At 35.0% G+C, this 22,894-nt stretch overlaps 5 protein-coding genes and 1 pseudogene across 7 annotated transcripts; 2 read left to right on the top strand and 4 right to left on the bottom strand.

Annotated features, from left to right (window-relative positions):
- The first annotated feature begins 1,947 nt into the window (after positions 1–1,947).
- LOC104725741 (transmembrane ascorbate ferrireductase 1-like) lies at positions 1,948–3,652 on the top strand. The gene is made up of 4 exons (XM_019232452.2): positions 1,948–2,483; positions 2,735–2,783; positions 2,895–3,094; positions 3,178–3,652. Exons 1-4 carry the CDS (start codon positions 2,340–2,342, stop codon positions 3,484–3,486), a joined length of 702 nt encoding a protein of 233 aa, XP_019087997.1. The 5' UTR covers positions 1,948–2,339; the 3' UTR covers positions 3,487–3,652.
- A 126-nt stretch (positions 3,653–3,778) lies between these two features.
- Positions 3,779–5,096, top strand: LOC104725737 (25.3 kDa vesicle transport protein SEC22-1-like; annotated as a pseudogene). Its single transcript, XR_015571029.1, has 4 exons — positions 3,779–4,065; positions 4,173–4,480; positions 4,566–4,636; positions 4,764–5,096. The product of XR_015571029.1 is annotated as a 25.3 kDa vesicle transport protein SEC22-1-like (transcript).
- Positions 5,097–5,152: 56 nt separating this feature from the next.
- LOC104725736 (transcription factor LAF1-like) lies at positions 5,153–6,656 on the bottom strand. The gene is made up of 3 exons (XM_010444445.2): positions 6,285–6,656; positions 6,048–6,177; positions 5,153–5,849 (listed from the first exon to the last, which is right to left on the bottom strand). Exons 1-3 carry the CDS (start codon positions 6,418–6,420, stop codon positions 5,306–5,308), a joined length of 810 nt encoding a protein of 269 aa, XP_010442747.1. The 5' UTR covers positions 6,421–6,656; the 3' UTR covers positions 5,153–5,305.
- Positions 6,657–10,758: 4,102 nt separating this feature from the next.
- Positions 10,759–12,229, bottom strand: LOC104725735 (WD repeat-containing protein RUP1). The gene has a single exon (XM_010444444.3). It carries the CDS (start codon positions 12,041–12,043, stop codon positions 10,898–10,900), a length of 1,146 nt encoding a protein of 381 aa, XP_010442746.1. The 5' UTR covers positions 12,044–12,229; the 3' UTR covers positions 10,759–10,897.
- Positions 12,230–16,341: 4,112 nt separating this feature from the next.
- On the bottom strand, positions 16,342–17,262 carry LOC147935273 (uncharacterized). Its single transcript, XM_087472935.1, has 2 exons — positions 17,073–17,262; positions 16,342–16,868 (listed from the first exon to the last, which is right to left on the bottom strand). The coding sequence occupies exons 1-2, from the start codon at positions 17,260–17,262 to the stop codon at positions 16,342–16,344; spliced, it is 717 nt and encodes a 238-aa protein (XP_087329061.1).
- A 3,251-nt stretch (positions 17,263–20,513) lies between these two features.
- Positions 20,514–22,553, bottom strand: LOC104725734 (membrane steroid-binding protein 1). 2 transcript variants are annotated; one of them, XM_010444443.3, is made up of 2 exons: positions 21,951–22,553; positions 20,514–21,008 (listed from the first exon to the last, which is right to left on the bottom strand). In XM_010444443.3, exons 1-2 carry the CDS (start codon positions 22,271–22,273, stop codon positions 20,669–20,671), a joined length of 663 nt encoding a protein of 220 aa, XP_010442745.1. In that variant the 5' UTR covers positions 22,274–22,553; the 3' UTR covers positions 20,514–20,668. The 2 variants fall into 2 exon arrangements, with proteins under 2 accessions (XP_010442745.1, XP_087327880.1); XM_087471754.1 differs by having other exon boundaries at positions 20,514–21,026; positions 21,951–22,506.
- Positions 22,554–22,894: the final 341 nt, after the last annotated feature.

Genomic DNA, 22,894 nt, shown 5'->3' with positions numbered 1-22,894 from the left:
CTTCATTCCACACAATCATAAATGTGTGTATGCTATAAGTTTGCATCGCTATCATTGTGGTCTAACCATATTTATGAATTATGACAGACTTATGCAAGTCAATTCTAGATTAGACAGACTTGCAATAATTACTTTGGAAAATGTTATAGAGATTAGGTGGGTTTACACAATATTCGTTTGTGTTGTTTGAGTGAATCTTTAGCCTTAGGAATAGGTGGGCTTGGGCTCACAGAGATATAAATGTGAGCATGTAAGACTAGTTGCCAACTACGACGTGCGGCGTAGTTAAATAGATGCCTGCTTTGGCTACTTCTCGGGTTGCCAGTTGCCACATGACAACAGCCAAGTCGTTTATTAGATGTTCATCAACGGTCACGATAACACATATGAATACAAAAAGGGAAATTGGCACCAATAACCAATAAAAAATCTTTAATTAAATGACTGACTATGTACATAATATACTAACCATTAACCTATATTTTCTATAATATTGACAATTTTGCGTAATGTACATAATTAACAGTTACCACTTTTCCTCACGTCCTCTCTCCCCTATATATATACACACATATATTATAACATATGACATCCTATATATATACACACATATTATAACATATGACATGTCATAACATATTTAAATAAAATTAAAATAAAAAAAAAACAAAACAAATTAAGGAAACAAATTATGTAGATCTTTTTATTAAGGAAATTATGTAGGTTTGCTTTTATAAAAGAAGATTAGAGTTTAAATATATGTCAGTTTGAGTTCATAGAAGAATAGTTAAGATTTAAATTTTATAATTAAACAAAATTATATGTCGTTTTGGATTTACAAAAGAGTAGATAGGATTTAGATTTTACAATTAAACGAAATTATACGTCGGTTTGGGTTTATAAAATAATGGTTAGGGTTTAGATTTTACAATTAAACAAAATTATATGTCGGTTTGGGTTTATAAAAGAGTGGTTAGGGTTTAAATTTTACAATTAAACAAAATTATATGTCGGTTTGAGTTTATAAAATAGTGTTTAGGGTTTAAATTTTACAATTAAACGAAATTATATATCAGTTTGGGTTTACAAAAGAGTGTTTAGGGTTTATTGTAGCCACCACCATATCGTATAACCACCACTAGTACCGTACTCTCAGTACCACTATTATAAAATTATTTTATTAAATAGGTTTCATTCTATACTATTTAGTTTGATTCTATACTATATAGTTTAAATTTTAAATGAACACTATTTTTTATTTTAATTAATTCTTATCCGATTTTAAAAATTCGAATCATGTTATATAAATAAAAAAATCTATGGTTTTTTTAAACTATTGCAAGATTTATTTAGTTATTTCTATAAAATTAAATTAGGACTTAAAATGATGAGGGGTAAAATCAATTTTGTTATGACATTAGCACCTCTTTTTTCTTCTCCCCTGCGCGTGTTCTTCACTGCTATCCTTTTTGGTCATTGTACATGGGTCTATGGTTACTCACTTAATTTACTTCCTTTTTTTCTTTTGGTCACTTAATCACACAAATTCACCCATACAAAATACCAAAAAAAAAAAAAACTGATCATGCATGTGTCTTCCGAAACGTGCCCCGCCAAATGGATAAAACAAAGGTCTAATAGATTTTTTCATTAGATCCACTCTCAAGAAGATCCAAATTCTTATTACTTTTTTAGCTTCCATATGTCTCGGACATATATATCGAAGAAGAACCCAAAACACGGCTACCGAAATAAACGCGAGGAAGGTGGCAATTGTGGCACACGCATTCGCTATAGTCGCAAGTCGCAACGATGATGGTGCTTCATTGTTGCCATCAAGAACCACAACGAGTTAAACATCCCAAAACGCGGTTTGCATCCATGGAATGGGACATGTCTACGTACGGTCTCTATATTTGTGTTCTTGATGTTGGAAATTCGGCTTTTGGTGTCGTTGAAAGGCTTACTTCCATGGAAAATTCATCAGGAGACTTACATAAAATAAAATAAATATAAAAGTCTTATAATAGTATGAAAAATATATTAATCACCTAAAATAAATGACCGTTAGGCTTGTGTATTACTTTGAGTTCAACAAATTAAGTCGTCGGTCTTAAATCTGTGACTCTTAGCCTGAGGTGGGATTGGTCTCATGTAGATTGAATTTTTTGAGCCTGTAATAGTTCCACTGACATTTTCCGTAAATTCTCCATTCGTTGACTCGTTGGCACGACGTCCGTGCTACTGCAGGGGTTATAGTAGTTGACTTTCATTAAGACTCGGGTTCTTCTTCTTGCTTTTGGTTCCAAATTTATCGAACAATCGAAGAAGATAAACACATGGCCGTCAAAATAAACGCAAGGATGGTAGCGTTTGTGGCACACACGCTCGCCTTAGTCGCATCGGTGATGGTTCTTTATTGGTCAATCAGTTATAGAGGTGGATTTGCATGGGAGTCTACGAACAAGAACCTCATCTTTAATGTAAACTCTTCTCTCTACATCTCTTTGTTTCGTTTCTTGTTTTTTCGTTATGTGTCTCACATCTACGTAGACCAGTTTTGGATTTTGTAAAGAAAAAAAAAAAGTAGTAATCTGTTTTTGTTTCTCATTATTGTTAAATATCTGTGTTTTTTTTTATTGTGATGCTTAAGTTTAATCAGTAGACCTAATTCAGTTTCTTCATTTGCAAGTTTATTTGTCCTAAATTTATGTTTATTCATTTTTTTATCTAGCTTCATCCTGTTTTGATGCTCATCGGCTTAATAATTCTGGGGGGCGAAGGTAATAACAAAGACAATAAGAAAACTGATATACCAAAAAAGATGATATTTTATACTTTATGCAGTCTAAATTGTGTTTTATGTTTTTTTTTCTTTTTTCAAACGTACTCAGCAATTATAAGTTACAAATGGCTTCGAATTGAGAAACAAAAGAAGAAAAAGATCCACCTTGTCCTCCACGCCATTGCTCTGATTCTTGGAATCTGCGGGATATGTGCTGCTTTCAAGAACCATAACGAGTCACACATCCCAAATCTCTATAGCCTCCATTCTTGGATTGGTATTGGAGTCATTGTTTTTTATGCCTTTCAGGTAAATAATTCATTAATTCATGAAAAAATCTTTAAAATCGAAGTTGTTGATGGAAAAGCTTTTTTTCTTTAAATACTTTGCAGTGGCATTATAGCTTTATAATCTTCTTCTTCCCTAGAGGATCATCAACTCTAAGAAGCAACTTGCTTCCATGGCACGCGTTTCTTGGGCTCTTTGTTTATATTCTTGCTGTTGGAAACTCGGCTTTAGGGTTTCTTGAGAAGCTCACTTTCATGGAAAATTCAGGGCTTGACAAATATGGATCAGAAGCGTTTCTTGTCAATTTCATGGCTATTGTCACAATTCTCTTTGGTACTTTTGTGATACTCACTGTTTCTGCCAAGCCTGCTCCTTCCTCTAATGAATATAACTATAGTTACTCAGCTATCTGACCTCTTCAAACTTCTTCCCTTCCAACAAGTCTCTACTTCCATAATTTGTTTATTTTAAACATAATGTTGTCGTTTCATACGTTAAAGGTTTGAACCACAATTTGTATTAAAGATTTGCACTTTGCAATTACACAAGGAAAACTAATATGCTTTCCCCTTCCCTAAAGTTGTCTTTATGAACAAGATATCCCTAATCTTTACTTCTTTATTTTCAATCGCCTCCAAAAAGTTTTCCCTCATTAACTTCCCACCACCACGCTATGTTTCTTTGCATAACCCAATGGCCAATGGAATATCTTCATCTTCAATCTTTCTTCCCCGTCTTATATATGACTTATTAACATAAGAATGATCTATTTTCTGAATAAATCAAGAATCGATCATGGTGAAGCTAACAATAGTTGGTAGGGTTGAAGATGGATTGCCCCTTGCACAAGATCAACCTTATTATGTAAACCAACAAGACAACATTAGTTTCTTGATGTACAAGCAACAAGCCGAATTCCTTCTTACACAAATCTCCAAAGGCTCATTGTTACATCCAAAGATGACCATCTTGCTCGATCATCATTCTTTCCAGTATCCTTTCATATTAATCAATACTAAATTTTTGACATATCCTCTGTTTTTTTTGTCTTTCTATTTATTTACTCATTATTAATCTCTCAAGTTTTGAAACGGTGAAGCTTCTTGGTGGAGAAGAAGATATGTTACATCGTGCTATCGGATTCATCGTACCCAAGAAAGCTATTGTTTCATTACCTGCAGGATCTGCAAAAGGAACTTGATAAGCTCGACGAGACAGAACTGATTCAGAAAATCTCAAAACCCTATAGCTTCGTTAGGTTTGGTAAGAGCATAGGGAGAATAAGGAAACAATATATGGACACGAGAACACAGGCTAATCTGTCGAAGCTGAATGCTTTGCGGAATGAAGAACTCCATGTAGTCACTGAGCATATGAATGATATAATACAAATACGACAACTTTTAGGTACTTTTTTCTTGATCGTCTCTTTTTTACCTTCAGTTAACGTAATTTTTGTTAATCCTCTTTTTTTTTTTTTTTGTATTGCAAGAAACATCGGAAATAACGTCTTTGGATCGACGAACGTCTGTTTCAACCATTTGGAACTCACAATGTCTTCAGGTATTTGAAATAAAAAGCTAGACATGGTTCATCAAATTATGACTAATAATGTTTCACACTTTTCAATTGAATTTTTGGTGTTGGTTATAGTTAATGTTTGCACTTTATGTTATTACAAATTTTGCAGGATATTGCGTTAAAATGGACACCAGTGACGATCATTATTCTCGTTATTCTTGTTCTTTTCAAAGCAAGATTGATTATGACAGATGATTATTTAATTTCAACAATGATATAATCAAGTAATATTTTTAAAATTCAAAAGAAGAAGAAGAGTGTATATACGAAACATCCTAGCTAGCTAGTAGTTATAAAATTATCGTTACTTGTTAAAATAATTTGACTTTGAAATGTTGCTTAAGAGTAGTCTACGACAATAGTAAACTCTATGGAGGAACAAGAAGACAGACAATGATAGAGACATGAACCAAATATAAAAACACACTTCACATACAAATAATTATTCTATTTGTATATACAGATTTTCTTGAAAATTTAATAAATAACTAAAACCAATTTGATATAAAAGATCCAAGCTTTCCATTGAAAAAGTATACTTTGTTCATGTTTGATCTAAAAAAATCAGAACATTTTTTGTAACTTGTAACGCAAGTAAGTTGTTTATGTTTCTCTTGCGATCATATTCACTTTTCTCGATTAAGTCTTCATTTAAACGTAATTTTGGTCGTTGTTGCTGAAGAAATCTCCAGAAGAATAATAATTTGCATACTCATGATCAGGCTGCAAGAACTCTGTACGGAGCATGACATCCTCAAGTGAAGAGTAGTTGTTGTTGTTGATCATCATTACTTCTTCTTCATCGATTTGGTCTTCAGTTTGATGATTAATGTGCTTAGAATATGTAAGAGCAGGGGAGTAATCGATGTGCGGATTTGAAGAACTGATCCACTCGGAGAAGAACAGCTTGGGCAAGTATTTACCGCTGTTCATCATGTTCGTGTTGCTTTCTTGTGGTGGTGATGAAGATGGTTTCTCTGCTAATTTCTCAAAGGAGATCACGTGATCTAGGGTTTCAGTTTCCAGGCTTCTTTTCCCGCAAGAAATTAGTGAAGTAGCAGACTCTGTGAGGTTTGATCTCTGAGTTTTGAGCTGTGGTTGAGATTTGAGCCATCTCTTCTTCAGATAAGAGTGCCAATAGTTCTTTATCTCGTTGTCTGTTCTTCCCGGTAAGTATTTAGCAATCCTTGACCACCTTAACCAAATCGAAAATCATAATATCAACTTTATGAAAAATCTATTAAAAGGAAAATTAAGTTTTTCACTTAGGAGTTAGGACCGAGACTTGTAGTTGAGCCCCTTTGGGTTACATTATAACCCGGCTTCTAATCCGGGAAGTGTACATCAGTACATGTGTGGGTGAGTTATAGACGACCAAAAAGGGTTTACTTACTTGTTACCCAAGGAAGAATGTAAAGTCAATATGATCTCTTCTTCTTCTGCACTAAACGTCCCTCTCTTTAGTCCTGGTCTTAGGTAGTTAATCCACCTTAATCGGCAGCTTTTCCCATTCCTTTGCAAACCTGGCAGCATAATGACAGTTAGTTTAAGGATGAGACTAACAATTAATAATGATGAGAATTAAGAGTCTAATGACGGATTTGAGAGATTAAAGAAAAAGAAAAAAAACCAGCTAGGATGGGAACAGTGGTCCAGCAAGCATGGCCATGAGAGATGATGAAGTTCTTGAGTTTCTGGTCTTCTTCAGGTGACCATAACCCTTTCCTCTGTCTTTGTTTTGGTCTCTCTCCAGATTTGGTCATCATCTTCCACCTATCCTTCTTTCTTTCTCTCTCAAGTCTTATCAATTAAGAGATAATTTGTGTAAATGATGAATGAGAGAGAGAAAGAGACAAAGACAGATGGAGAGAAGTAGATATGAGCATAGACAATTATGCATAGAGAGATAGAGAGACCATTTATTTAAAACGCAAACGCAAACACATAAAAGCCATAATCTAGAGACTTTTAGGAATTAGCCACAAATGGGGCTGCGTAGTATATAATAAAAGACATATGACTCAAATGAAATTGCATGTATACACGTGTTTATCTGTGTATTTGTAATTAGTGCATATGCGTAATTAAGTATTACAAGGTAGCTAGGATGGAGCCAGGATAAAAGTCTGGTGGAATATGTAAGCAAAGATTAGTTGTAAACCCAAGTCACTTGGTTTAAACTAAACTATACATTAATTGAAGACAAGTTAGAGAGAAGAAGGAATCTTTAATTGTTTTTTGCTTTCAGATATCTTTTGTTCTTTTCTTCTTAACTCTATATGAAAAAAGTCTATAACGCCTAATAAAATATAGAGATTTCGACGAAACTGTGAATCACAAGGAAACTTTTGTTACGATGATAGATGTTAGTATTAATCACAGTGTTATCTATGATTTAACTCAAGTGGATATATATCACTTGTCTCCATCTCTTTACACAAAAGTAAACTCAAAATATCACCATCAATGTCAAACAAGTTTGTGTCAAAAATTGACTTAAGTACTTTGGTTCCGGATGCGTATTTAAGTAAAAAGATCAAGACTTTGGTTTTTCAAGTAAAAGCGCAAATGATGTAATTTGACCAAATCATATAAATGAGTAAAATGTTCTTTGGAGGGCAAAACTTAACGTTGACAAAACAAACTTTGTCTGGTACTAATCAATAATTATGAAATTAATTAAAGAATTTAAAGAATCATCCAATCTTTGTAAAGGTGTGTATCTTCGCTAAGCTAATCAGAAGCGAGCGGACAAATTGGATTTTTCATTAACCAAACTTGGCAATGTTTGTATTTAAGCATAACCATATAATATAAACTACTATCAATATAAAAAAAATTATTTGTTAGGATATTTATGTAATTAATATCGGTAGGTGAGTCAACACTTTCCTCCTATTTGCTACACATTTTTGTACATTTAAAATTGTTTTTTTGGATTTTATTGATAATAGATGTGTAAAATACATTTCAAATTCACAAATAGGGTTTACATTTGAGAGAGGGAATATTTTGCATTTCCATATGTAGCCACCCAAATGGGTTTGTTGGCTTCTCATTTTGAAATGCCTCCAATATATGTTCTAATTCTTACCTATTTTGTTAAAGACATTCTCAAAAATACCATTAGAACAAGTTTTGTTTCAAAAATGTCATCACAAGCTTTTTTTTCTTTCTCAAAAATACCACTACAAGATTTTTTTTTTCCCTAAAATAACACAAAACAAAACTAAACTTTAAACCTTCAAAACTATATCATAAAGCGTAAAAAATAATCATACACTCTAAAAATAAATCATCAAACTAAACTTTAAACCTTCAAAACTAAATCATAAACCCTAAAAATAAACTCTAAGTCCAAAATACTAAACCCAAAACCAAAATTCTAAATTATAAATCATTAATTTTATTTTTAGTGTTTGTGATATTTTTGGACTAAATAATTAGTGTTAGTATTTTTGAAAAAGAATAGTATTGGTGTTGTTAAAACAAAAACTTTTTTTAGTAATATTTTGAATTTAAAAGTACATTGGACGAAGTTGAAGCCTTTGGTTTAGTTGCTCTGGTTCTCATTGCCTGAGTGGTGGTCGGTTTTGGATATTAGCTTAGTCTTGGTTTGGCTCTACATTTGTAATTCTTTCCATTTTTTTTTTCTAATAAAATCAGCTTTTAAAAAAAAAGTACATTTCTGTTTTATTAATTTCTTTGAAGCCACAACCACATTTCTTTTCTGTTAGTTACCTCAAAGAAAATTGACAAGAGACATGATGATCTTATATTATGTTTTACTGACTGCCACACTCTTATATGGACTGGTTCACTACTTTCATGGGCATGTGGCAAAGTTTTGTATGGCCACTTTTCCCAATAAACGTTTAGGCCGGTTTTATTTTGCATCAAAATATATTTACATAATTTAAAACAAAAATAAAGTTTTATTTTGCATCAAAACATTAATACAGTACATAACTTCTTTTTTTTTGACAACAACATTATTACATAATTCTAAAGGAAAAAATCTCTTATTTTACATATATAAAATATTGACACATTGTATTGTTCAAAAATGATTTTTTAACCCCAAAAGAAAAGAGATTGATTGATTGGTTATACTTAGGGAATTGCAAAATCCATAAACATGTTACATTGTAGTTCGAAAATTGTTATACATATAATAGTTTCACAACATTCAATACAAGCACAGGTCTTATATCACTCAAAAGGCTATCGGAAAAAGTTTTTACCCTCGCACCATCATTCAACTTTTTTATGCACTATAAAGTTTGTTGATTATAGAGCGCCTTTTCTTGCTGTCTGAACTTACCAAATCAAAGACTTCTTTATAATCTAGAGGGTAAATTTTATATTGATTCCGTGGAGGAAACATGCTTCGCCGATTTTTTCAGAATTTGAGATCGACTAACAACTCTCTCACTTTTGATAATGCAAACAACAACTTTCTAATTAAATAGAAGGAATGTGAACTCCAGATTTTCTATAACTCTAGATTTTTTTACTACGTTTTTTTTGTCTATTGGACTATTGTGTTTTGTCCCGTCTTTATGGTGCAATTTATCTGGAGTAGTCTGAAAACAACAAATAACTAATTGAGAAAAACAAGAATAGATTGCTCGATCAATACAAAAATAAGTGATCTTTCCTCCATCTAGCTTTTAGTAATTAGATGAATTGATTCAGCCAAGTCTTGAGGGATGTTCTAGACATTAAGATAAAACAATTATTAAGATTAAACATCTGCAAACTAACATGTATAAAATACATCTATTATTTTTCTTCATCCTTGTTAGCAACATTTCTAGTAAATGAAAACAAGATTAATGTATATGCTTAGAGTGCAAAAGCTTTGTCCTATTTATATAAAATAAATCTTGGAAAACAAATGAGAAATATTACTTGGAAATAAGTGCATTCTCTATGAATAAGTGCATTCTCTATGCTCTAAATCCTACATATTGTATTATCAAGACTCACCATGTTAGAACTCATCTCAGCTTGCAAATGTTTTCACCAAAACAATAATATTTTTAGATTCCGAAAATCATTTTTCAATTCAATATATGAACTCTCTTATATGCCTTTTTATTTCTAAAGCAATTAAAAGTCTCCTATATTCCCTCTATTTGTACACTTCATGTGCATATTCTTTTACCAATTATATATATCAAATATAGAACATTAAAAATTAACTGATATCATCTTTTATTATAACCCTTCTTATATCCCTTGACAACCCAAGTTATATCTCAAAAACTCTAGCTAATGGAAAAGGGTTGTCATTGTCATTTGTAGTGCATATATTATTATATGTATACTTGTGATGGTGAATAGATTAGATTTTAAAAAAATCTTCATAGTTTAGAGGTTGCTGGTAACTTCGCTTCATGATTTTGATTACTTGGCAAAATCTTCACCACTAAATTGTGGCTCAATAAATTCTCATAATCCAGAAAATGAATCTTAAAAACCGAGAGCAATTTTTAACTTCGAAAGAAAAAATGAAAATAATTAAAATATAAAACTAAAACTATATATAAAATTGAACTAGATTAACAAATTTTGTAATAATTATTAAAAAAATATATGTTGTACTTTTGTGTTTATTTTAATATGTTTTGATATAATATATATATTGTATATATAATTTTAGATAGATTATATTTTTTGTCTTTGATACCGGTTAAGATTGGCGTAACTCTTTTGATATCAGACCAAAATATTTTGTGTATTTTAGTAGACCAATGCATAAAAAATTATATAATCATATTTATATAAAACTTAAGCTGCTACATAGTATGATTCGCAAAAACTTTTTTTTTAGCAAGTTAACAATATCTAGAATATTTAAATTATGGATACTAATTTCATTTAGAATTGTTTTAAGTATGTTTTTGGATATTATAAATAATAACTTTAAGTTTTGATATTTATTTAAATGACAAGAATTTAATTATGTAAATTTTACAAATAAATTTTACTTTACCAAATGTACTTCCAAATAGGATACCCTTTCATGAGAAGAAAAACAATGTTAACTGTTTTGAATTGATTTTAAATTCCCTATAGAATGTGTATTCGAATTGCAATGATTGGAAAAGTTCTGAATATCAGTTAAAAAAAAAAAAAAGTGGTAACATTGAAATTAAATCATATTCAAATGAATAATTATAGACAGTTTATAGTTCAACTTTGTAATAATCATGAGCATAATATATAAATACTGACTTAGCTCCGTATGCCCGAGAAAATCTCTAAAACCCCATCGGATCCTCCGGCAACAAGTGTGCACCAATCTTCATCCACTTGTCTCAAACACACACTGCTCACGAACCGTCGGTCAGACCCAAACCGATCTGTTTGACCCAACTCACACACCCAAACCGGTTCCTCCCACCTCTTATCATACACAAACACTTGGTTATTCTCCGACCCGGACACGACCAAACCACCATGTCTCCAAACCGACAACCCGACAAAGTTCCGGCTATTAACATGCCCCCGGTACGTTCGAACTACGCGCCGTCCGTTGTTTATATCCCATTGCTTCAAGCTCCCGTCGGTCGAACCGGTGACGATCGTATGAGAATTCATGAACCGAGCATACGTCACCGTTTTGGTATGACCGTCTAATACGATCAAAGGGTCAACGAGTCTTCTGATGTCGTACACGTAAGCATTCCGGTCAGCGCATCCGACGGCTAACGAAGATCCACCGAAGGGATCAAACTCTACCGAACAGATCGCCGCGCCGCCTCCGGGCCTAACCGTTCCTTCCAACGACCCTCCGTTACGTGGATCCCACATTTGAACCGTTCCGTCGTCGGACCCCGACGCGCCTATAAGAGAGCCATTGTGTAGCGTGTAGTCCATGCTCCAAATCCTTCTACCTCCATGCTCGTCTCTCTCGAAAACAGGAACTTGTTTCTCAACGTCGTACTCCGTGACAACCCCGTCGTAGTCTCCAGACCCGATAACCCGACCAGATAAATCGGGTCTCCATCTGAGACTGCTTAGCTTCGCCGGCGTGCATATACAGCTCTCTGAAGCCGTAACGTGATCGTCACGTGACCTTAACAAAGAACTCAAACGATACGTTCTGATCTTTCTTGCGATACCTCCTGTAGCTATGATCTCTCCGCTCGGGTCGAACTCGATTGTTCCGATAGCGTCTGATCCGGTGGATGCGGAGGAAACAACGGCCGAGAGAGAAAGATCCCAGTCGCATCTAGGAATGTTATCTGTGTTCATGACTGTGGAAGAGGAGGTCATGATTGTTGGCCATGTATATGAAGAAGAAGAAGAGTAACAGAGATCGTTAATGGAGGATCTGATGTTGTTGTTTGGTATCTCAGAGCAGAACAAAGCCTCCATGAATGAGTTACGACGACTAGTTTTAGTTAGGTCCACACGAAAACTATTTTACATATTACATTACATTTCATGTGTTGTTGATGTGTATATATAAGCTATAAAGTGGGGTTTATAAAGTGGGTATATATTTTAATTTAACGTAGGTTTATATATTGTGTTGTAAACTAGAGAAATCGAAGGAGGTTTTCTCTTGTCTTATTATTGATTCAATCGAATGGAGGTTACATATATATAGTCAAAGGCAAAGTCCAATTACATTAGGAATCATAAACCGACTTAGACTAAAGGAGGTGGTCGATGGGCCTTATGGTCTTGTACGTACATGGGTCATGTATAGGCCGTGTATGGGCCGATTATGGAAGATCCACTCCAAGTGTTTTACAACACTCCCCCTTGGATGACATAACCGTGCCTGGTGCTAGGAAGGATCTCTGTAATGCGCTTGGGGGTGCTGCCTCATTAAAACCTTATCAGGAAAACCCATTGGGACAAAACCATGGTGAAGGAAAAAGAGTACAACATGCATTACTCCCCCTGTTCCAAGCATCCCTAGAAGTCCTTAAGTCTCTGCATCCCAATCTGGTGCATGAGCTTCTTGAATGTTGATGTCGGCAATGACTTGGTGAAGAGATCGGCTGAGTTGTCGCAGGATTGAACTTGTACCACTTGAACTTCTCCGGCTTTTTGTAATTCATGTGTGAAGAAGAACTTGGGTAATATGTTCTTCGTCCGATCTCCCTTAATATATCCTTCCTTAAGTTGTGCGATGCAGGCCGTATTGTCTTCATATATAACCGTTGCTTCCTTATCGTCGGCCATGCCACAATCTGTCCCGATATGTTGAATCATCGATCTACACCAAACACATTCACGGCTGGCTTCATGAATTGCTAAAATCTCCGCGTGATTAGATGAAGTGGCCACAATGCTTTACTTCATAGAACGCCATGAAATCGCGGTACCACCGTGAGTAAACACATAGCCGGTTTGAGACTTTGAATTATGTGGATCAGATAGATAACCTGCATCAGCAAAACCAACTAAACCTTCTTTGTTATGGATAGTATAATATAAACCCAAATCTGTCGTCCTTTGTAGGTAACGTAAAACATGTTTGATACCGTTCCAGTGCCTTTGGGTTGGACATGAGCTAAATCTAGCTAGGAGGTTCACGGCAAAACATTTGTCTGGTCTAGTGTAGCTAGCCAAGAACATTAACGCTCCTATAGCCTTGAGGTATGGCACTTCCGGACCAAAAACTTCTTCATCGTCCTTCTTTGGACCGAATGGATCTTTATCCAAATCAAGGCTCCTTACAACCATTGGGCTAGTCAATGGGTGAGCTTGGTCCATATTAAACCTCTTGAGTACCTTTTCAGTATATGCCATTTGATGCACAAGGATTCCATCATTTATGTACTCAAGTTGCAATCCCAAACAGAATTTAGTCTTGCCTAGGTCTTTCATCTCGAATTCTTTCTTTAGATATTCGACTGTTTGGGCAATTTCACTAGAGGTTCCAAGGATGTTTAAATCATCCACATACACTGCTATGATTACAAACCCTTTGTTTGCAAACTTCTTTATAAAAATACATGGACTGATGGGATCATTCTTATAGCCCTCTTTGGCTAGGTACTCACTTAGTCTATTGTACCACATACGCCCACTTTGATTCAGTCCATAAAGGGATTTGTCTAGTCTTATGCAGTATTGTTCTCGAGAACCACTCTTATCTTTGAGCTCAATTCCCTCTGGTAATCTCATATAAATTTCATTTTCCAGTGGACCATATAAATATGCGGTTACAACATCCATTAACCGCAAATCCAGTTTTTCTCTTATAACCAGACTTATTAGAAATCTAAAAGTCGTTGCATCCATCACAGGGGAGTATGTCTCCTCATAATCTATTCCTGGTCTTTGAGAGAATCCTTGTGCCACAAGCCGTGCCTTAAATCTCACGATTTCATTATTCTCATTTCTCTTTCTTACAAAGACCCACTTATGTCCAACTGGTTTTATATCGAATGGTGTCCTTAAGATCGGACCAAACACATTCCTCTTCTTTAAAGAGTTTAATTCCACGTCAATGGCTTCTTTCCACTTTAGCCAATCTCTACTTTAAGTGCACTCTAATATAGACGTGGGTTCATGATCCTCATTTATTTCAAGTGCTACCTTATAAGCAAATACATCATCGATGTCGACATCTTTACGGTTCCATTGTATTCCAGACATGATATAATTGATTGAGATCTCATTATTATCAATACCTTCAGGACCTTGAGGTTCAGCGTCCCAAACCTCATTTGGTGCCTTAGGATTTGCTGCGGCCATGTCTATATTTTCCTTAACCTCGGTTTGTTTTGCACATTTCTTAGATTTCTGAAGGTTCTTATCTTTAATACCTAATGGTCTACCTCGTTTTAAACGGGCTTTAGACTCTGTAGCAACTTGCTTATTGTGTTCCTTGTGAACATCAATACGTATTGGTGCATTACAAGCTGGTATGTACGATTTCGTTACTCTCTTTGGGTCAACAAAGGAATCTGGCAATTGAATAGCTAGCTTTTGCAAATGTATAATCTTTTAGACCTCTGCCTCACATGCTAGAGTCTGAGGATCTTGCCAATTTAAGGATGTTTGATTCCATGATAATTCCTTGACCAGCTTGTTATTCTCTCCACCCAACATAGGAAATTCGGATTCAGCAAACTGACAATCCGCGTATCTGACCTTAAATAAATCACCCGTAGTTAGCTCAAGATACTTAATAATGGTGGGAGAATCATATCCAACATATATTCCCATCCTCCTCTGAGGTCCCATCTTAGTTCTATATGGTGGAGCAATCGGTACATAAACGGCACACCCGAATGTTTTGAGATGGGATATGTCTGGCTCATGACCCGTTAGTAATTGTGATGGTGAATACTTATGTTCACTAGATGGCCTGATGCGTATAAGCTCAGCTGCATGTAATACTGCGTGTCCCCACGCCGACACAGGAAGCTTCGACCTCATAAGCAATGACCGAGCAATCAATTGAATACGTTTAATGAAGGATTCAGCTAATCCATTCTGTGTATGGACATGTGCCACAAGATGTTCCACACTCACCCCCATGGACATACAATATTCATTAAACGCTTGGGATGTAAACTCACCAGCATTGTCTAAACGTATAGTCTTAAATGGAAAGTCTGGAAAGTGGGCTCGCAAACGTATAATCTGGGCCAGCAATCTAGCAAACGCAAGGTTTCTAGTTGACAATAAGCAAACATGCGACCATCTGGTCGATGCATCAATAAGGACCATGAAATATCTAAATGTCCCACAAGGAGGGTGTATAGGTCCACATATGTCTCCTTGTATCCTTTCCAGAAAATGCAAAGTTTCTTTATTTACTTTTGCTGGTGATGGCCTTATAATAAGTTTCCCTTGTGCACATGCTACACACGTGAGATGTTTAGGGATAACTTTTCTCTCTTTAAGAGTGTGCCCATTAGAATTCTTTATTAGCTTATGCATCATGTTAGAACCCGGATGGCCAAGCCGGTCATGCCATAAAGTGAATTGTTCATTGAACATCTTATTCATTGCCAAGTTAGCCTCTATCATATCAATCTTAGCATGGTAAAGACCAGTGGCTAGTGCAGGTATAACCTCTAGGACTTTCTTATGTCCTTGGGTGATTTCTGTAATATATAGAAACTCTATGTTTCCTTCACCCTTTGTTTCAACATGGAAACTATTCAAACGAATGTCCTTAAAGCTCAATAAACTTCTCTTTGAGCTGGGTGAATACAAGGCATCACTTATTTCAAGATGTGTGCCGTTTGGTAGCAAAATATTAGCCTGGCTGTAGCCTTCAATTAGGCTTGCTATACCCGCAATCGTACTAACATTGGCATTTTTCATAATGAGATTAATAAAATATCTCTTATCCTTCAAAATTGTGTGGCTGGATACACTATCCACCACAAGGATGTTCTTGTTTTCAGCCATTTCTATAATGGACAAGAGTTTATGTTTTAAACTTTAAAGTAATAAAACAAGCAAATATATAATGAAGGAAATTTGAATTTAAACCAAAATAATTATCCAAAACAATAAACCAATCAAAATGTAATGCATAGAAATATAAAATTAAATCAAGACCACATTTGAGTTTAATTATCCTCTCTTAAACAATCGGAAGTTTCATAATCCAATAGGTCATCCTTCTCATGGTCGAAATCACCTTCACCATCGAGATGAACCAGGTTAGCTTTTGGATTTTTCTTTAAACTCTCTTAATAGAGATAAACAAGGTGCTTAGGAGTTCTGCAAGTCTTTATCCAGTGGTTCTCCATACCACATCTATGGCAAGTGGACTTGGTCTTATATTGCGGTTTAAATGTCCTGTGGCCTCTACCCCGACTACGGCCGAAGCCAAATCGGTTTCCACGGCCTTGACCACCAAACTTGTGTCCTTGGTAGTTCCCACGACTAGGACCACCACGTCCACCTCCTCCACGGCCACGACCATACTTGTCCCTATGGACATAGTTTGACTCCTTGGTCTCTTTTGGCTCTTTAGGCTCTTGAGGATTTTTCGTTGCCATGTCTACCTTGTGAGCTTCTGGTAATGGAGCAGTACCAGGAGGTCTCAATTCACTATTCATCATTAATAGCTCATTGTTCTGCTCAGCAAGCAGCAAACAAGAGATAAGGTCTGCATAAGTCTTAAACCCCTTTTCACGATACTGTTGTTGAAGCAATATGTTATTGGAGTGAAAGGTTGAGAATGTCTTCTCTAGCAGATCCTTCTCAGTAACCTCTGTACCACATAACCTTAGGATTGAGACTATCTTAAATAGCTCTGAGTTATACTCATCCACGGATTTGTTGTCCTGGATCCTTAGGTTTTTCCAATCAAATTGAGCCTTTGGTAGGAGAACCGTCTTTTGGTGTCCATATATGCCTTTCAGCTCTGTCCAAAGGTCAAGAGGATCTTCAACAGTGAGGTACTGGTTCTTGAGACTCTCAGCAAGGTGGTGGCATATATGCATTATTGCCTTGTATTTGTCCTTTTCGGCACATTCAACCTCATCCTCAATGCATTCGCATAAATCATTTGATTTCAGATGGATCTTAGTGTCCAAAGCCCATTGCAAGTAATTGTCTCCAGAAGCATTAATGGCAGCATAGGAGAGGTTGTTCAGCCATGCCATCTGCACAATACAGAAATAGACAACCGATCATTAGCATGCAATATTTAAGACCGAACCATGCAATCACTTAATAGCCCATGCGGTATTTGAGACCGAACCATGCCATCAAATTAAACTCAGGTCAAGCGGTATTTAAGACCGAACCATGCCTTGCCTTTACTCATAATTTTCGTGGCTTTGGTATGCATGAAAACAAACAAACCTAGATAGATACTAACATGCAAGAATTTCCTTTTATTAAGTGTTTCCTTTTTCTTAGATTGAATTTCCTATTCTAATTAGGAAAATTTTTAGGAAATATTTTCTAGGTTTTAGGATAATTACTAAAATTGATTTGGAAGTTATCCTAATAATTTTAACAACCTAGAACAAATCTATGCAATCGATTTTAGGATTCATGCAGCCGATTTTCAGAAACAATTTAAGCAATAAACAATTCAAGTTTTTATCTATGCAAGGTTCGATTTTAATCTCAAGGATGCATGCAACATATGAAACAATCAAGCAACAACAATCAACCAGATTTTAATTATGATATGAACGGTTCAATTTGCAAGCAATCTAGCAACCCTAAACTTCACATAATCCTATTTTAAAGTGTTTAGGGATCTTAAGCTTTTGTTAGTTGATTGTTTGCTTGTAGGTTTTTAGTGTTCCATTAGATTTAAGGTCAGATTCGATTTCATAGGTTCTAAGGGGGTTTGATTATTGTTTACCTTCCACTGTTTGGAGGTTGACTGGATTTGAACCGGGAGCTAAAGGCCTCGGTTTTACCTTGACTTGATTCACGAACCTCGAACTCGAACTAGACAAGCACACGAACTGATCTGATCACGAACGCATGCTTCTCATGAACACGAACTGATCTCCGAACAGGAACTCACCCCAGACAAGATCTGACCACGAACACGAACGACTCACGGACAGGAACCGATCGCCGGATTTCAACGAACAAGGCTTTTTGTGCGGCGACGGTCTTAGGGTTTTTAGGGTTTTATCTCAGTTGGACTTTAGAACAAGTCGTGTTGATAACGTGTTGTAAAATAGAGAAATCGAAGGAGGTTTTCTCTTGTCTTATTATTGATTCAATCGAATGGAGTTTACATATATATAGTCAAAAGCAAAACTCAATTACATTAGGAATCATAAACCGACTTAGACTAAAGGAGGTGGCCGATGGACTTTATGGTCTTGGACGTACATGGACCGTGTATAAGCCGGTTATGGAAGATCCACTCCAAATGTTTTACAACATATGGGTTATTGTTCATCTAGTAAAAAACATAAAATGCTGAATCCATGATACGTGGAACTTTCCTTTTGTGTGATATTACATGAAAATGCATTCATGGATTTACTTGTTGTTCTCCGAATGGTTCCAACTAGAATAATAATTTAGGAAAATTACATGTGGATATATGAAACTTAGCTGCTTTTTTTTCGTCAAATAATCCAAAATCTTAATTTATGATAATTAGTCAATGATTTAGAGTGTAACTTTGATCACTCCTTAAGTTAGAAACAAGGCGATGAGGGTACTAACTACTAGGGATTTTGGGTAGACTATCAACTTGCAATATTTTTTTTTATTATGTATATAAAAAAAGAAAGAATGTAAGGTAACATTTACTTTTATTTTTAGGTGCAGAGGTATACAGAAATCGCATTGAAGGAGGAACAAATGGAAACACGAGATTAGCTTCACAACCTCAAAATTGTGAAATCCTTCCTAACGACTAGTTTGGTCGTCGTAGCGTAGATCTCAAACTCAGCTACGTGGGTTAAATTGAGCCTCTTTATTTCTTAGTTTTCAATTATTCTTGAAGACAAAATAAAGTGAACGCAAAAAGTACACGTCGATCGACGGTCCATTACGTTTGGGGAATGCTATTTGCTATAATAACAACTACATGTGCATTAATATCTTGGTGCATGTTTGGCTTTTTTCTGATCTTTGACGATTTCAATTATATCCCTCACGACTTGAGAGAGTTGAGACTGTTTTAATAAATATATTCATCAATTATCTTGACAGCTTGGAAAAAGGTCTTTCTTAAGCCCACATCAAGTAGGTCTTAACCCATATGAATCTCTGAGAACCGCTCTAATCTTCAAACTTAAAAGTGCATTTGTTTTTTTTCCTGAACCACCAAGTTTTTTTTTGTTTGTTTGGCATATAGCTTCTCATATCTAGGATCAGCCATGAGATTTATGGAGTCAAAAAGTTGAAACCTCGAAAGAAAGATTAGAACCTGCAAGGCAATCATAAGTAGGCGTGGGCACCAATACCCGTTACCCGTATTCGATCCGTTATTCGGTTTGTACCCGTCCCAAAAAAAAGGTATACCCGCAACTTTAGGGTCGAGTAAAGGGTATTATAATTATATTACCCGTGAGTAAGGGACGAGTATAGGGTATTAGTTTAGTTTTCAATACCCATCTCGTTACTCGTCCTTTTACCCATTTTGTTACCCGACCCGTAAATACTCTTTAATATTTTATATTATTATTATTTATTATTAATTTATAAATATATTATAGAGTTAAAGTTAAAGCTTAAGTTTAACTTAGTCCAACTGGACGTCCAATTGAATTAATATTTTATGTTTATTTTTTAAGTTTGTAATTTTCTAATTTTTGGACATATATGTTGCATACATTTATGAATTTTTCCTTTTTCGGATTTTGGAATATGAAATTATTATTGCAATTATTGACAATTTTTTTTATCGGATATTCATTTTTCCGGGTAAGGGTAAAGGGTCGGGTATTTAAAAGGTCAACTATTTTTTTCCGGGTACCCGTTTTTCTGGGTACCCATTATTTAAGGGTCAAGTACGAGTAATTTTTTTTATTATCCGTTAGGGTTGGATCAGGTAAAGGGTATGGGAAAATTCAAGGGTACCTGTCCCCTGCTCAGCCCTGATCATAAGAGATAATGTTATTGCGGATTAGAACCAAAGAATGGTGCCGATCAAAGCATAATTGCTATGCTACCAGAGACTAACTCGATCCTGATCAAAACTACAAGCGATCACCATCTAACAAGAAATGCATAGGTAAAGAAGAGCATAATTGTGTATGAATATTTTGTTATAATTTGTTTTGTATCCAAAAGTTCTGAAAAAGATGTAAACTAAACCAAAATAGAAGAGAATTTACAAAAAAACGGGGAAGATCAGGTTCAGGCTTAATGGTTTTTTTCTCAGATACATCAAGCAGAGTCATAAAACAAGCATAAACTCAACCACTTAGTAATCTTTGAACAGTTTATAACTTTATAATGTTTTTTTGTCTAATCATTAATTATCAAAGATTACATTGACACTTTAACATTAGAGATTCTACAATCCTTTTAATAAAACTGGTCTCTATGACAAATGAGAGCATACATCAGAAACGGACTCTATTCTTTCTTCAAATCACTCTCAGCAGGAGCCTCGTCACTCTTCTCCACAACAGTCTTCTCAGGCGTTGTGGTCTCATGAGCATCAGGATCACCGGTTTCTACGGGTTCAGACACAGAGGCGGTTTCAGGTTCTGAACCGGTCACTATCACAGTACCAACCTTGGCATACTTGCTCATGAACTTGTACTCCCAATCTTGAAGAGCTTCTAGCTCAAAAGGACCAAGACCAGAGATATCCCAAGTCAAGTCTTTCTCCTCGAATGACATCTTTGCAAGAGCTCGGCTAGCATCTCTCCCTGCAAACAAAGCATATGGTCCTCCTGGTCCGTAGAACATCCTACAGAACCAATAAAGGCTATAAAGCAATAAATATTCAACCTTTCACTACAAACACAACACTTAAATACACTAAAACTAGTCTAGAGTAATCATAAGGAAGATGATCAACTGATTATACTCAAATATGATCTAAGAGTATTCACAAAAGATCTAAACCACTAGCAGAGATTAATACCAAGAACATATTACAACTACCTTTGAATATTTCTCTTGTATGAGAGTAGCAAATGATCATTTTTTATAATATGCAAGCCAAAAAGCTCGAATTCCCAGAAAAGCACAGCTTAGGAAGAATCAATTAACACAAATTACACTAATTTTGTGCAATTTATCCTCAAAGGGAACACCTTTTACGGTAATCATAGCTTCATATGTGAAAAGTATGCAAATATCTAAGTTGTTATAGTCTCAAACAAGGAAGCCAAAGCTAGAAAAACACAACATTTTGTACACTAAAACCAGTCTAGCGTGATCATACGAAGATGATCAATTGACTATATTCTAATATGAGCTAAGAGTTGTCACATAATTAGAAGACATCAACAACAAGATCATACTAACAACTTCCTTCGAATCATTCTCTTGTATGAAGTAGCAACATGATACATTCTTAAAATATGCCACCAAAAAGCTCGATTAAATTGATTCTCAAATTAGACTACTTTTGTGAAATTGATTCTCAAAGTGAACAACTTTACAATATCACAGCTCCATAGATGCAAAAGGTTGGATCTTTACAATATGGCAAACATAAAAAAACATCAATCACCCTAAAAAGCACAGCTTTAGTGAAAAACTGATTCTCAAAGTGAACAACTTTACGATTTCTCACAGCTTCATAGATAATCAAAAAGTATGAAAAGTCCAAGTTATTATATGATTAAACTAGATTAGACGAACCCCTAAACCAAACCTAACTCAGATTTAAAAAAAATCTCACCTGCTCTGTGTCACATCATAGATCTGATGTTTGATAGCCATAAGAAGGGGCTTTTGAGGATCAGAGCCATCGTACTGTTTAAGCTCATCCTCAGTGATCTCACCAACTTGAACAGGCTGAGGAATCGGTGGCTCCTCCTCCTCTTGAGCCAACGATCTAGCTCTCTGATGTCGGCGAACATCATCGAACGGTGAGGCGAACCAGCCTGAGACGACTTGGTAAATGGCGAAGGCGAGAGCAAGGGCGGTGAAGAAGACAACAGGAGAGAGACCTGTGTAAGCATGGATTGCTTCTTTGAGAGTTTGCCATAGGTGTAGCGCCATGGCTGAGAGAAGAAGACAGATCACTCACTGTGTTCAAATGGTTTGTCTTTGGGAAAAAGTTAGATTTTTTTTTTGTGCTAAATAGAAGAGTGGTTGGAGTCTTTGACTCTTTTCTTTAAGTCCTTACCTTGATTGATTTTTTTTTTTTTTTTTAATTTTCTTTCTTGGGTTTATAATCAAAATACAGGTAAGATTTAGTTAAAACTTAAAACCATCAAAAAAAAATATTTTTCTATACTTAGGGAAAAATCTTTATCTTTACCATATTAATTACAAGAATAATGCTTTGTTTTAAGTTAAAATTTATAATATATGGAGCAATAGTTGGATTTGTAGGTGTACAATAAAAATATACTTTTTAAAAAATCCAAATTTCAATAGAATACTTTAAAATCTTAAAATAGAATAAAATCATAATTGAAAATCTATTAAACATTATATAAAAATAGAAAATTTAATAACATGACTTCTACCAGCAAATTAAAAAAGAAATAAACTATATCAGCAAATTGTTAAAAAAAAAAAAGACTATATTTCCATTGTTTTTTCTAATGACAAATCTAGTTCCAATCCTAACATTTATAATTATTTATTTTCTAATGACACACAACATATGTAGTC

Source organism: Camelina sativa, chromosome 11 (genome assembly GCF_030686135.1).
Source record: "Camelina sativa cultivar CO46 ecotype springtype chromosome 11, ASM3068613v1".
Taxonomy (NCBI): Eukaryota; Viridiplantae; Streptophyta; class Magnoliopsida; order Brassicales; family Brassicaceae; genus Camelina; species Camelina sativa.
This window is presented reverse-complemented; position numbering and strand designations above follow the sequence as displayed.

What these genes read in the sequence shown, in the direction of transcription:
- LOC147935273 (XM_087472935.1), bottom strand. Translation starts at nt 17,262, where the DNA reads ATGGCATGGCTGAACAACCTCTCCTATGCTGCCATTAATGCTTCTGGA. An exon ending in ATGCCACCACCTTGCTGAGA is followed by an intron (nt 16,869 to 17,072) that starts GTCTCAAGAACC and finishes TATGTGGTACAG; the next exon opens with AGGTTACTGAGAAGGATCTG.
- LOC104725741 (XM_019232452.2), top strand. Translation starts at nt 2,340, where the DNA reads ATGGCCGTCAAAATAAACGCAAGGATGGTAGCGTTTGTGGCACACACG. An exon ending in ACAAGAACCTCATCTTTAAT is followed by an intron (nt 2,484 to 2,734) that starts GTAAACTCTTCT and finishes TTTTTTATCTAG; the next exon opens with CTTCATCCTGTTTTGATGCT. An exon ending in TTGTTTTTTATGCCTTTCAG is followed by an intron (nt 3,095 to 3,177) that starts GTAAATAATTCA and finishes AATACTTTGCAG; the next exon opens with TGGCATTATAGCTTTATAAT.
- LOC104725734 (XM_087471754.1), bottom strand. Translation starts at nt 22,273, where the DNA reads ATGGCGCTACACCTATGGCAAACTCTCAAAGAAGCAATCCATGCTTAC. An exon ending in TATGATGTGACACAGAGCAG is followed by an intron (nt 21,027 to 21,950) that starts GTGAGATTTTTT and finishes ATTGCTTTATAG; the next exon opens with CCTTTATTGGTTCTGTAGGA.
- LOC104725736 (XM_010444445.2), bottom strand. Translation starts at nt 6,420, where the DNA reads ATGATGACCAAATCTGGAGAGAGACCAAAACAAAGACAGAGGAAAGGG. An exon ending in CACTGTTCCCATCCTAGCTG is followed by an intron (nt 6,178 to 6,284) that starts GTTTTTTTTCTT and finishes TTATGCTGCCAG; the next exon opens with GTTTGCAAAGGAATGGGAAA. An exon ending in CATTCTTCCTTGGGTAACAA is followed by an intron (nt 5,850 to 6,047) that starts GTAAGTAAACCC and finishes GATTTGGTTAAG; the next exon opens with GTGGTCAAGGATTGCTAAAT.
- LOC104725735 (XM_010444444.3), bottom strand. Translation starts at nt 12,043, where the DNA reads ATGGAGGCTTTGTTCTGCTCTGAGATACCAAACAACAACATCAGATCC.